At 33.6% G+C, this 13,778-nt stretch overlaps 1 protein-coding gene across 1 annotated transcript; it reads right to left on the reverse strand.

Moving 5' to 3' along the window:
- Window positions 1–6,878: 6,878 nt before the first annotated feature.
- Window positions 6,879–8,169, reverse strand: LOC130621353 (uncharacterized). The gene is made up of 2 exons (XM_057436644.1): window positions 8,097–8,169; window positions 6,879–7,996 (listed from the first exon to the last, which is right to left on the reverse strand). Exons 1-2 carry the CDS (start codon window positions 8,167–8,169, stop codon window positions 6,879–6,881), a joined length of 1,191 nt encoding a protein of 396 aa, XP_057292627.1.
- Window positions 8,170–13,778: the final 5,609 nt, after the last annotated feature.

A 13,778-nucleotide genomic window follows, 5' to 3' on the forward strand; every position in this document is an offset into this window, starting at 1 on the left:
CTAATTACTCTATATTTCATTAATATTTTGACCCCTTTTTGTTTATTGGATGAAAAATTATATTTTTACCTGAAATACAACGTCAATGTAATCTATTGATCAAAATATGTAGGTGCAAAAACAAGGATATCTCCTATGCTAAACGATGTTGCATACATGGGTGGGGCGAACGTGAAACTATTTATGGCAACCAGAAATTAAATCTTAGTAGAGGAAACAAGAATTAATAGATTTCTAAATCCCAAAATCTAAAAAATAACTGCTGTGACAACCTAGAGATAACAAAAGAATAAGAATAAAATAATTACGCTTCATAACTAAGTATTCATATTTTCCTTACCAACATTTTTACAAAATTTTCATGTATCGATCAAAGTGAAGTAAGTTTCCAATGTAAGTATAAATGAACAAAAAAATTAGACCTTAAAGTCAAGATAATATTAAATCAACCAACCGTTTTGGCAGGAAGTTCTACGGCGTATTACTGATTTGTACAAAATCCTCAATGAGGGAGTATTTCGCTTTGGTTACCCAATTGTGCAGAAAACGTGATCACGTTATCCCATGTTATAATACGTTTGTGTGAGTAAATATGTGAGTTCACGGTATTAAAATCACGGGGTACTTTCTTATGGCTCATGTTGTTGTCCCTAAAGCGTGGCCTTACGCTAAAATTTACTAAGTTAAAAAAATTGCTACACGGGGGTTTATTTGTTGTTTATTTTAAAAACCGTGCGGGGCTTTTATGAATAAAATAATTTAATTTTACCACTGGTTTACGCGCCGTGTCTCACGAAAACAAGATGTTTACCAACTGAAAAAAGAATATCCAAGCGAAGAAGGTTGTCTCCTTTTTCAAATTAATCTTGAAAATAGTTATTTTGAACAAGGCATGCCAATCTTTACTTATCATGAGGTTGCATAAAGCTTATTCGTACTTTTTGCAATTGTGTGTTTTAGGACCGAGGTTGCTTACTTATCGCATTCGAATATTAATAATTTCGAATCGAAAACGTGAAAAACAAAACTGTTTATACTCTGAACCAAGTGGAAAATTAACTGAAAGCACATTTTCTTCCAAATTTTTTGAATTTTTTACATTGTCTTTCCATACAACAAAAATTTTATTGCGATTCCAAACCGCCATGTAATAGAGTGGGCCCTTTCACTACGGTGGATTTGACTGTTGTCGTAACTTTTGCTTCGTGTAATGTCACATAATCTCAAATTCGCTTTAATTTAATGCATTTTTGAAAAAAACGTTGCTCAACCGCGTTAATTAAATGCTTGCTGCAAAATAATTTCATGTCTGTCTGTCTGTCTGTCTGTCTGTCTGTCTGTCTGTCTGTCTGTCTGTCTGTCTGTCTGTCTGTCTGTCTGTCTGTCTGTCTGTCTGTCTGTCTGTCTGTCTGTCTGTCTGTCTGTCTGTCTGTCTGTCTGTCTGTCTGTCTGTCTGTCTGTCTGTCTGTCTGTCTGTCTGTCTGTCTGTCTGTCTGTCTGTCTGTCTGTCTGTCTGTCTGTCTGTCTGTCTGTCTGTCTGTCTGTCTGTCTGTCTGTCTGTCTGTCTGTCTGTCTGTCTGTCTGTCTGTCTGTCTGTCTGTCTGTCTGTCTGTCTGTCTGTCTGTCTGTCTGTCTGTCTGTCTGTCTGTCTGTCTGTCTGTCTGTCTGTCTGTCTGTCTGTCTGTCTGTCTGTCTGTCTGTCTGTCTGTCTGTCTGTCTGTCTGTCTGTCTGTCTGTCTGTCTGTCTGTCTGTCTGTCTGTCTGTCTGTCTGTCTGTCTGTCTGTCTGTCTGTCTGTCTGTCTGTCTGTCTGTCTGTCTGTCTGTCTATCTGTCTGTCTGTCTGCGCTTTAGTATGCAGTATCTCGTAAATCAAGTAAAGCGCATACACTATTATAGTGTTGCCACTGTTGCATATTTTTCATAAAAAACTTTCCCGCAACGATAGCTGAAATAAAAACCGAGTTTGAAAACTGTTGTTACTCCATCATAACAAAAACAATCGGTCAATATTATTTTTTTTTGCATAAAAAGATTTTGTGAAAGTTCAAAAATTAATCGGAAAACAAAATAAGAAGCTCTCAGAATATAAAACGGTCAAACAGGCGTACAAACCTCACACACTGACCACCCATGACCATTTCCAAAATAAAAATGTCCTTTGTTCGCCCGTCCTCGAACATCTTGGATTGTTTTTTTTAAAGAATCAATATATAGCATTTGGTATTGGTGCCCATTTTAAAATTTCGTGTTTCCGCCACGGGACACGGCTTTCGCGGACACACAGAGTACGGATATTATTAAAGAGATGAGTCGTTTATTATACTGCTTGTCATACTTTTTGCCAGCGTTCAACATCCTTTCGAGCCTATGCGAATATTTCCTACCTTTGCTTTTCTAATTTTTTATTTTATATTTTTTATTTATCTTTTGTATTTATATAGATATATTCTAATAGTTTAATATTTGTTTCATTTTAAACAGGGTGCCTATTGACAGCAATGTTTATATACGTTTAAAGGTTTTTACCCTGTATAACTGTGTTTTGATAATGATAACAATAATAATTACAAAACGCGGAATGACACCCACCAGTTTATACACAAAAGGCTGTTTTGGTACTCAAATATTTTGACTTGAAACTTTTGCTTGAGTTTTTCTCATATCCCCAGCAAGTGAGAATTCGTTCATTGACAGTGGTTATATTAATGCTCATATATGAATAAGATTTGCGAAAAAGGATTGATAAAAAGAAACAAAATAAAATAATAAATGTTTAATATGTTTTGTGTGGTATATAAATCATTTTATATGGTGTTATAATCTTGAATTTAAAAAACCTTTTAATTTGGAGAATCTTTTATTCTATTCTAGAAAAGAGAATTTTATTTCACAGAGGTTAAAGGCCAGTATGCACCACAAAAGTAGAATTGATTTCTCTTCTTTTGCTAATCGGAGTCGATCGACTTGTCCATCTCAATTAAGGAATATATCAGTGCAGGTTAATTCGTCACATCTGCATATTTTAATCAAATTCAAGGCCACCCTAAACAATTTTTTCAACATTTTTATTTTCTCGTAAGTGCTTTTACTGGTCAAATTCTTGAAACAACCTTTCCCGTAATCTAGATTGGTTAAACCTTTTACCACATTTTAAAATTAAGATCTAGCCTAATAACATGAAATCCTAAGTCCACTGTAAGCATTAAAATTTTACAAGTTCAAATTGCGCGCACTTAGTATTGAAATGACCTACATAATTACTTGTGAATAGTTGTAGATATCTAACATGGTCTAACATGTCTAAATTACAACTTCATACCCTTCTTGAGAATATATATTTGATATCCACTATAGTATGTTTTTTTGACCGCAAATCAATTAACATACAAGTATCATTTTATTTTTATGAACTATTGAGACAAGCTTGATTACTTCAGCCTGTCTGACGTTATCAGGATTGTAAAGTTACTACAATTGGTGACAAAATTGAATCACATTGGCATCCCATATCTTAAGTTTTCCAATGTTAAGATGGTTCGGATGGTTAAAATAGACAAGGAGAAACATCTTTTAAATATCTATTGTATTGGGCCGACTTTACTGTGATCTTTCTTTTGTTATTGCGCTTTAAAAGCTTGTCAGTTTCTGTGAATAATTATTCAAATTTTAAAAAACACGGCGTGCTCATTGGTTATTAAGAAATTACAAAAAACGCAAACAGTCTAGCAATCTAGCTATCTTGCAATAAAAAGAAAATTTCAAAAAGGAAAAAGACCTCATGCGAGACATACAAAAATATATTTTTCCGCTAAATTCACGATGTACATTATTTTGTGGTTGGTAGGGTCCTGTTAATTATCATTCTCTTGTGAAAGAATATTAAAACATGTTTGGCGACGGCGTACTTACAATACCATTACAGTGAAATCTCCCTGCCAGAATTCGCAAACGGCCGCAAAACTTGCTAGATAGAATAAGTTCTACAGAAAGAGTAACAAAAGAAAACAAGGATACTAATTTTGTAATAAACTTGCTTTTGGTAATTTTGGTGCTTAAATTCAAATCTCTGGTGAACGTTCTGGTGAAGCCACGTGTTCTGCTGATTCTAGTGCTTGTATCGATGTTTCTGGTGAATGATCTTGTAAAATCGAGTGTTCTGGTAATTTTGATAATTGAATTGATGTTTTGGGTTATGTCAGTATTGTAAATGGTTTTACATATGACAGCAGGCTGTATATACACTATTTATAACAAACACTTCATTATAAAACACTAATTTGTGCAGGCTTACAATAATAAAGGTAGCGAATTAGAACAATACCCGTTGTGTCTCTTTCTCTTTTATAATATCTCTATGCTTAATACCACTTTTTAATGCAGGACTCTCTTTAAAGATTTACTGCCCAGTATCCGTAAACCGGCCGCAATAAACCTATCTTCTTAGAATAAACAAATTAAATATAATAATGCTGTTCTTAATTTGTCATAAGGACATTAAATGCACTTTGAACGGACTTTTCCTTCAAATATATATTTTAAATATGTATTTATAATGAAAATGTTTAATATTTTAGCAGATGAAAGATTTTTATCGACTGACTTTGCAAAGAGTAAAAAAGTTCTCACAGCACGATGTCAATATTTTATTTAATTCTGTGTAACCGAACATTGATTAAATTCAGTAATTGATTTTTTTGTTGTTAGGTACATATCTAAGCATTTACAAAGTTGTATTTAACAAATTAGAAACATAATTTTTTTTTTTATCCAGAACATGAAGTTGTCCTCACGAAGAAGGATGGCGTTGATTCATTTTATAATTTTGTTTCCTGCATACAAAATTTTTCATGTTAAGGGTGATATATAAACTCCACATCAAAATTTATCTGGTGGTGTTATAACACAATACTTAACTGGGAAAACTAAAGTGAGCTGTGTGACTGATAGCCTTGTGGTAAAGCGTTCGCTTCCAGTGCGGGAGGTCTTGGGTTCAAACCCCGGCCGAGTCATGCCAGAGACTATAAAAGTGTGAATCTATCCTTTCTGCTTAGCGTTCAGCATGAGAATAGGTTTGATATTTTAGGCGGTTGTCTAGTTGAGCGATTGCTGTGCTTGCCCGACTTTCGTAGCTCAAATGGGAGCTTTAAATGCGCTAGGACCCCTTTCGCAGGAGAGGCTATCCTGGGTAAATAATAGTAATAATAATGTTTAAATTGAATAATAAACAAAAAAGAAGTGACGAGTGCTGGTTAGTGAAGAGACTATCTAACGAGACTAAAAATGGAATCAAAGACATGAAATTTTAGGCGGTTGTCTAGTTGAGCGATTGCTGTGCTTGCCCGACTTTCGTAGCTCAAATGGGAGCTTTAAATGCGCTAGGACCCCTTTCGCAGGAGAGGCTATCCTGGGTAAATAATAGTAATAATAATGTTTAAATTGAATAATAAACAAAAAAGAAGTGACGAGTGCTGGTTAGTGAAGAGAATATCTAACGAGACTAAAAATGGAATCAAAGACATGAAACGAGATAAATCAATTGAAAGCTTTAAAAAGGTGTGTGAGGAAACAAAATAACAATTTTCAATTTTTTAATTTTTTTTTTTTTATTATTTTTTTTTAGTGTTTTTTTCTAACATTTTGTGTAAACTTTCAAGGAAGGCCCCCTTCATACAACATCATACGTGTGTGTGTGTGTGTGTGTGTTTGCGTGTATACGACTTATGGGGACTTCTGTGCGTTGCGAACTAACGCTATGGGGACCCGCTGCACTGTGGGCCAAATTTCTCTGGCCCATAATACATTTTCCTTAAAAACAATTTTAAACTGCAAAATAAGGTTATTTATCCAGTTTACAAGCAGTGTCCCCATAAGTTGTGTCTGTGTCTGTGTGCAAACTTATGGGCCATTTTGTGTGTCATACACAAATTTGATACATTCTGTTTTTGCTTCTTGTTACTTTGTTCTTAATTTTATAAAGTGATAGATTTGCTACTAAATTTGTACTCGAATTTTCTATACACAGAAGACACAAGTGTCAGTACGCGTTATGGGACAATTGGATACTGTTTTATGTCGAGTTTTGTTAAATTGTCATGGACTAGATTTTTTATGTTGCGGTTAGAATTTAATTATTAGTAGCGATATATTAAATGAAAAAATCCGCAAATCTTGACATTTCTTTACCTGCGTTCCTAACAAAAGCACATATGAGTTGGCTAATAATTTGTTAAATACAACAAATGCTATCTCTGTCCCATAAGTTGTGTGTGTCCCATAAGTTGTGTGTGTCCCATAAGTTGTGTGTGTCCCATAAGTTGTGTGTGTCCCATAAGTTGTGTGTGTCCCATAAGTTGTGTGTGTCCCATAAGTTGTGTGTGTCCCTATACCCGATAAATGTTGATTTTAGCCGCTATGGCGCGGGAGTGGGGGGGGGGGGAGGGAGGAAGGGCGGCAGATATCTTTGAAATAATCTGATAAGATATGTTTACATTACATACTTGACATACTTATATAAAGAAAGACTGCAAAATATTTTACGCATTAATAAGATAAAAAAAACAAAAATACAGTGTAGTATTCTGCTGGCGACTTCTTATTTGCTAAAATTTGTTTCATTAATCTACGAACAAAATTTAGCAGCGGTAAAAATAAATTCACACCCACATTTTTTACGTTCTCTTTTTTAATACTTTTAAGAACATTTTTTTTTATTTTGTCAATACTTATCATATGAATACGAGATGTACTAGAATCAAAACAACTAAGCTTCATTTCAAATACTATTCCCTACTCCGAAATAATCAACTCATATTATACAAGGTAAATATAAATTATATATTGATTTTCACCCCAAAAAATATTATTATATTTATTTTGTTTAATCATCAGATTCATCTCCATATGGTCCATATCCTCTAGAAATTCCTTTTCCATTTGCAATAGATCCACGTATTCCAAGACCTGATCGGATTCTTACTAATCCGTGTCTTCCAAGACCACCTCCAACAAGAGTATTTTTGCCAACCAAGCCTCGCCCACCAAGACCTGATCCAATGATTCCTCTGCCTCCAGCTAACCCATATCCTCCGTATCCTTTACCTCCAACTAAACCACGTCCGGCTAATCCTATACCTCCAAGACCTGATCCAACAAGGAGTTTGCGTCCTCCTAATCGCTGTCCTCCAATGATTCCAGCCCTTCCTAATTTACCAATACCGGAACCAACAGTAAATCTGTTACCACCTCGGATACCAACCTTAGCTAGTCCGCCTAAACCTCCCAAGACACGTCCTCCGACGATTCCACTGCCTCGTCTGATTCCATACCGAGCGTTTCCGTAACCAGAATATCCGTAACCACTGCGTCCGTATGATCCGTATACGCTTGGATCACTTTCTTCATCTTCTTCGTCTTCATCTTCTGTCATTTCGTTGCTTTCATCCCAATATGACCCATATCCAACAGAAACTCCTTTTCCAGTTCCAATAGATCCGCGTACTCCAAGAGCAGATCGACCTCCAACTAAACCGTGTCCTCTAAGGCCGGCTCCAAGATGCCCCCTTTTTCCAACTAAACCTCGCCCAACAAGACCTGATCCAATGATTCCTCCGCGTCCAGCCAGTCCGTATCCTCCGTATCCTTTACCTCCAACTAAACCACGTCCAGCTAATCCTATACCTGCAAGACCTGATCCAACAAGGATTTGGCGTCCTCCTAATCGTCGTTCTCCAATGATTCCAACACTTCCTAATTTACCAATACCGGAACCAACATTAATTGTGTTACGACTTCCTAAGACACGTCTTCCGACAATTCCACTGCCTCGTCTGATTCCATAACGAGAGTTTCCGTAGCCAGAATATCTGTAACCACTGCGGCGATATGGTGTGTATACGCTAGGGTCATTTTCTTGGTCGTCATCTTCTTCGTCCTCATCCTCTGTCATTTCGCTTTCATCCATTTCTGGATCCTCGTTTTGATCGATTAAATCGTCCACTAAAATTAAAAACTCTTTATGCAAATGTTGTCTCTTAACATTTTACTTCCATCAAGGCGTTTTACGTTTTAAATGTTTGATGTAAGCCTAAAAACGTACCTGCATCGGCAATGTCTTTTGTTTCTTCCTCTCTATTTGCTAATGTGATAAAGAAAAATGATAAATAATTCATCATTATAAAAGTAGAAGCACATTGATTGTGTTTTGAAGATAAGGTCTTAGGACAAGTTTTTTTTCCAAGTTGTGAATTATGCGTTTTAACGAGTTACAGTTTTCGAACTTTATAGCAAGAAATTGTAGACTATGGAATTGGGTTATAAACCAACATTCATTTCTTTTTGTATTTACGGATAATTGAAATACTTAAATTATCATGACTGCAATACAATGGAAAAATAATAAGATTAAAAGCAGCCTACCAAATGTTGTTCCCAGCAAGAAACATAACAGTAAAATTACAATCTTCATTTTGGATCTCCTAAAATAAATATTTTAATTATATAATAGAACAGTACGAGCTCCTCTATTATCCTCGGGAGTTTTTTTGTTGAGATGCGCTAACTGCGTCTATCTGTCTGTATTTTTGATTAATTAATTCTCAATTTTCAGGTGCTGTTGCTAGCATTTATAATTTATTCTCTCCCCTTTATTGAAATTGACAATTAGTTTTTTTCGATCAGAGCGATAAATTTTACGGTTTATTGCATTGTCTTATTTTATGTTTTAGTCTCTACAAGTGGATTTTTTTTAATGGAACTAAAAATTAGCTTTAGCTATGATTACTATCATTTTGTTTCAAAAGCAAAATATTGATGGACACTACCTTGAATAGAATTATACAACTCAATCTTATAGATCGAAATATATGGAATACTAGCTACCTACCTGTTTTGAAGAATATTTGAATCAGCTTTTCTTTCTTCCCCGCACAGTTAAAGCGAACTGGATTTGTGTAAAACGTTGTAACTTCGTTCCTTTTAAACTGTTTTCAACCAACCACAAAGCGTGCTCAGCTTTTAAGGTGATGAAACAAAGAATAGTGATGACAGAAATTGTTACTATGTGTCTGGTGAGTAAAGCGTGGTTGGTCAACTAAAGTATTCATGCCTTTTGACCGTTACTAAGAATATTGGTCACGGAGTTAAAAGTGTCTCTGTAAATTATACTTTGCATTTCATCATTTTAAGTGATTATTTTCAATATATTCTTACGTTTTTCTTTTAAGTAAACATTTAACATTTATTTGCTATATACACATGTATGTGTTAGTGTATGATTTGTCATTATTTACAAAAATTACAAAAAAATTCGTACACGCGCGCCTTTTGTTTTATGTATAAAACCCGGACTATATATAAAATAAAAAGGGTATTAAGTAAACGTATAAATTTGTTAGAAACAGAAAGACCAATATGTACCAGTATTAACTTTCAATCTTTCCTCTTTGAGAATGAAGCTCTATCGATTATAAGGAATTATGTTTTTTAAAAAGTGGAGTTGTTTCATCTGAGGCTCCTTTATATGCTTTCTATACACAAGAATATCTGCTAATGTCCTTTGTTTCAGCACAAAATTAAGTACAACACGAAAAGTCGTCCATTGATTTAGAGATTTTAAGCTACATGTCAGTATCACACTAGGAATACAAACGTATGGCAGTACCAATTTCTGTCATCAAAATATCAAAATAAATTTAGAAAAACGAAAAGTAGGCATCGCTAAGAAGATTTTTTTATTAATTACACGGTAAGATATCTTCGCAAGATATGGCAGCTAATAGATATATATATTTATTTTATATTTATTGATTCTATTCATTTCATTGTGTTTAAAACTGGAAATTATCGATTAAACCATATTTAATCGTACTTCTATGCTCCACAGAGGCAATGATTTAGGACATTATACCCTAACTATTCAATTCTTAACAAAAAAACAAATATGGAAATAAAGAAGCGTAAATAACAACTAGATATATTTTAGCTTGATAAACACTTTTAAATATAAATAAGTGTACTGTTGATACTTCTTTCATCTTGCATCATATTGTAGTAATTAATCACTTTAGCGGGTAGGTTTCTAGACAACAATAAATAGCTCAATCTCATTAATAAATGATCACCAAAGAAAAAAACAAAAACATGCTGAATTCTTTTTTGGACTAAATTTGTGGTTGTAAATGACAACAAGACAGAGATGTATCTATATCGTGGATTCGTCCATTTCAATCGATATATCTCGATTCGACAGTCATTCTGCGTGTATAAAGTACTCTTAGAAATGTGCTAAAGTGCTCTTAAGAGACAATTAAAGTTTGTATATATACATCTTTCTTTACTAAACATTTTCATCATTGTGCAGATGCAGATGAATGCTGGCTTAATATTTAGGACCAACAAACAATAAATTTTTTTATGTAACTTTGTCTTAAAAAGGAAAAGCGGGGACTTTTAATGTCATTTGATTGTGACCGCAGGCATAGCTTTGTATGAAAACCACCCTACGTATAGATTTCACTGTTATTAGCAAGGCAAAAAACACGTGTAAACTCGCTGTTTTATTGACTTGTGGATAATTTGTTGCCGCTGACGAATTACCTTGATTCGCCATCTTAAATATTTGTAAAACTGGCATATTTAAGAACATTTAATAACTAAAGAACTTCATTCCCATTACTTTATTTGTCTAACTTGCTCTAAATTTTGCGCTAGTGTACAATCGTCGGCTATAATTATTTCGTCAAGACAAATATAGTTAGGAATTATTACAAAACATTCTTAAAGGAACGGATTGGCTGAAAAACATAAACTGGAAAGTGTGCACGGTTAACGTGATTTTTAATGGATAGTTAATGATATTCCAATATGGATATTTTTACCCCAACTAACCCCAGTTAACCATAACTACTTAGTTAAATTTAATGTAATTATGTTTGGTAAACCCAGAGTACATGTGCTATAGCAAGATTTCATGGATAGGAACAACATGTCTGAGTCTTGTTTTTTACGAGAAAACAGATCACTAAGAAGCAAAAGTGTTTTGAGAAAGGAGGTATGGTTATCCCCTAGGGATTAAAAATATTTATAGAAAAATAAGACAAGTATATGCATTTTATCAGCTAAAAATAACTCCAGCGTGATTGGCTCTGTGGATAAACATAAATACAATATGGCATAGATCACATGTGAAAAATAACCGCGCAAAATTTATGTGTAGTGAGAGAAAAAAAACAAATGTTTCTGGACACTGTAATGGTATGGTAATCCTAAAGTGATTGAGAAATATTACGCATTAAAAAATGTATAAACAAGATTTTCTACTTACTCGTGTGTCTGCTACATGCAAATATGATTTTTTTGTCCACAATTTTCTACAATGGCGGCTAATAAATCTGTGTAGGTAACAGGAAAAGAAGTTATTTTTATTTTTCTTTTATATTGCTAAAAAATTGTGTCTCAAAGGTTAAATTCCTGACGTGTTCAAAATTTTGAAACACTTATATCACCCTAACCATTTGTCAACAGCACATGACCCTATACATTTTCTGGATCAGCTTTTTAGGCATACACAATGGTTGCAATAGTTAAAAAATTTCTGGATAAAGATTTCGTGCAAATTAGCAGGTTTTGCTGATCTTAGCACAATTTTTGAACCCTTGTATCTGCTGAGGCATTTGTGGAAAGAATATGATTATGGATATTTTCTTGTTTTGCGCTCTGCACTTTACACAATAGTGGCAACGCGTTAACAGCTTTCTAAGACACTTTTATGGCAAATGAATATGTCACTACTGACGTCAAGAAAATTCAAATGAGTTTCTTTTCCATTGTTATTCTGCCTAAGTGGGTTTTTCACGGGCTTTATCGACTAGTATCTCTATAGAAATGTTCCGTAAAACTAATTTATTTGGAAAATAGAACCTGCAGTAACTTAATTTGTAATGTGATAGTCACGGTGTATGAACTTCTATTGTTTGTTTCTTTTGACTTTTTAATTTTACTCAATTTTTGTTTCATTCATTAACAAAAAGTTTTAATTACACCGGTCTTTCGTAGAAATTTACAAAAAAGTTTTATAAAGAAGTTCACGATTTATTTGGTATCTTTTAACATTTTTCGCACTAATGATAAACTAGTTCTGGCACTGAAGCCATATAGCAGATATTTTTCTCGTTTTGATGTATTTTCTAGTTATTTTCCAAGCATTTAGGCGAAAAAATTGAAAACAAAAGTATTAAAACTCGAAATATATTAGAAAAACAAACGCGTTTTAAAAAGGTGGAAACGTTCTTTGAATATATTTCTTGCATCGCATTTTCATGCATTATGCCCATCTGCTTCTTAGGATTTAGGGAATCTTAAAGGACTAAACATTTGACTAATTTCGGATTGCCCTAAAATCGTTGAAGATATACTTCTTAATCTTAGATCAATTCAAAAAAATTCACCTCCACGGGATCAACTGCATCATTCTAAATGCTTCGGTGGATATTATTGTTTTTATATCTTGTAAAATATCAAAAAAAAGTAATGTGATAAATTCCATTTAATAAAAAATGAGCATGTATATACCGTATCATACCGGGAGGCCATCAATTTGACTTTTAAAATTGACTCTGTACTTATTTGCGGGGGAATAACGGAAATCTGCCGGTAACACCAAGTCAAGAAAATTACACGGATTTAATGTATTTGCAACTAGCTAACTTTAACAAATTAAATTAGAATACAGCTATACATACATCTTATCCCCAGGCACTGTAGTAATTGGTCGTCTTTATCAGCCTCTTAGTTGATTTTATATTGAGGTGAAACTCACTGCATGAATAGCTAGATTTTTAACAAATTTTGTTTAAGAGAATATGATATAATCTGATCCGAAAAAGCAGATTATATTAAAAATGACATAATCCGAATTTCCTCGTGGATAATACGAAATAATCCTGTTTGATTATTCAGATAATATGATAGTAGCCCCGATAATATAAGATAACATTGTGCGTAGATAATCTCGTCGTTTTGACGGACGATTATATAATATTCTTAGAAAGATTTTTTTAGATTACAGGGTGAAAAAATAATTATTTGAGGATTTTAAAAAACACGAACGATTATATCGGATTACGCAAACAAAAATTAATTATCTGAGGAAACAATTTTCTTTCCTGATGAAAAATTCTGTTAACGGAATAAGTAAGCAGGGTAAGGTTGTATGAAATATGGCACATGTTTAAAGAAGAAATATTTTTCCCGGTTTCTAAAGAAGATGTACCGGCTAACTAAAATACACTAGTCACAAGCAAATTAGGAACTAATATACAAAATTTCATAGAAATAATAATACATAAGAAAACATATAGGAACGAAAAAAGTAAAAGAGATTTGTTAGACATAAAGTAACATAAAAAAAAATAAAAAACTGAGATAAAAGTTGATTTGGTTGAACATTTGCGAAAGTCTCTCTCCGAATATTAAAGTACTTTTCTGACATTTAATTTTGTATTGATAAGTTAAAATCTGAAAATTTTATGAAGATATGGTCTAAGTTCAACTGTAGTTATAGCCCTAGCCCGTCGACGCCTCTTTTGTTCGCCCATTTGTTTCCACAAACAATTACTTAAGAATCTTTGTCAAGGATATTTTATTGTACGATGATCTCCGTTGTTCACCAGCTATTCGGTGCCAGCCAGGAGTTGCAACAATATGTTGTTCGTTTTATTCCAGCCCCTTTTTTTTCGTTCTAGATCTACTGACTTGAAAACTGTTTAAATTGATGTTATTA

The sequence above is a fragment of the Hydractinia symbiolongicarpus genome, chromosome 12 (genome assembly GCF_029227915.1).
Source record: "Hydractinia symbiolongicarpus strain clone_291-10 chromosome 12, HSymV2.1, whole genome shotgun sequence".
Classification (NCBI taxonomy): Eukaryota; Metazoa; Cnidaria; class Hydrozoa; order Anthoathecata; family Hydractiniidae; genus Hydractinia; species Hydractinia symbiolongicarpus.

Excerpts from the sequence above, each read along its gene's own strand:
- LOC130621353 (XM_057436644.1), bottom strand. The coding sequence starts at position 8,169 with ATGAATTATTTATCATTTTTCTTTATCACATTAGCAAATAGAGAGGAA. Across the intron at positions 7,997-8,096 it reads AAAAGACATTGCCGATGCAG|TGGACGATTTAATCGATCAA; the intron begins GTACGTTTTTAG and ends TTTTAATTTTAG.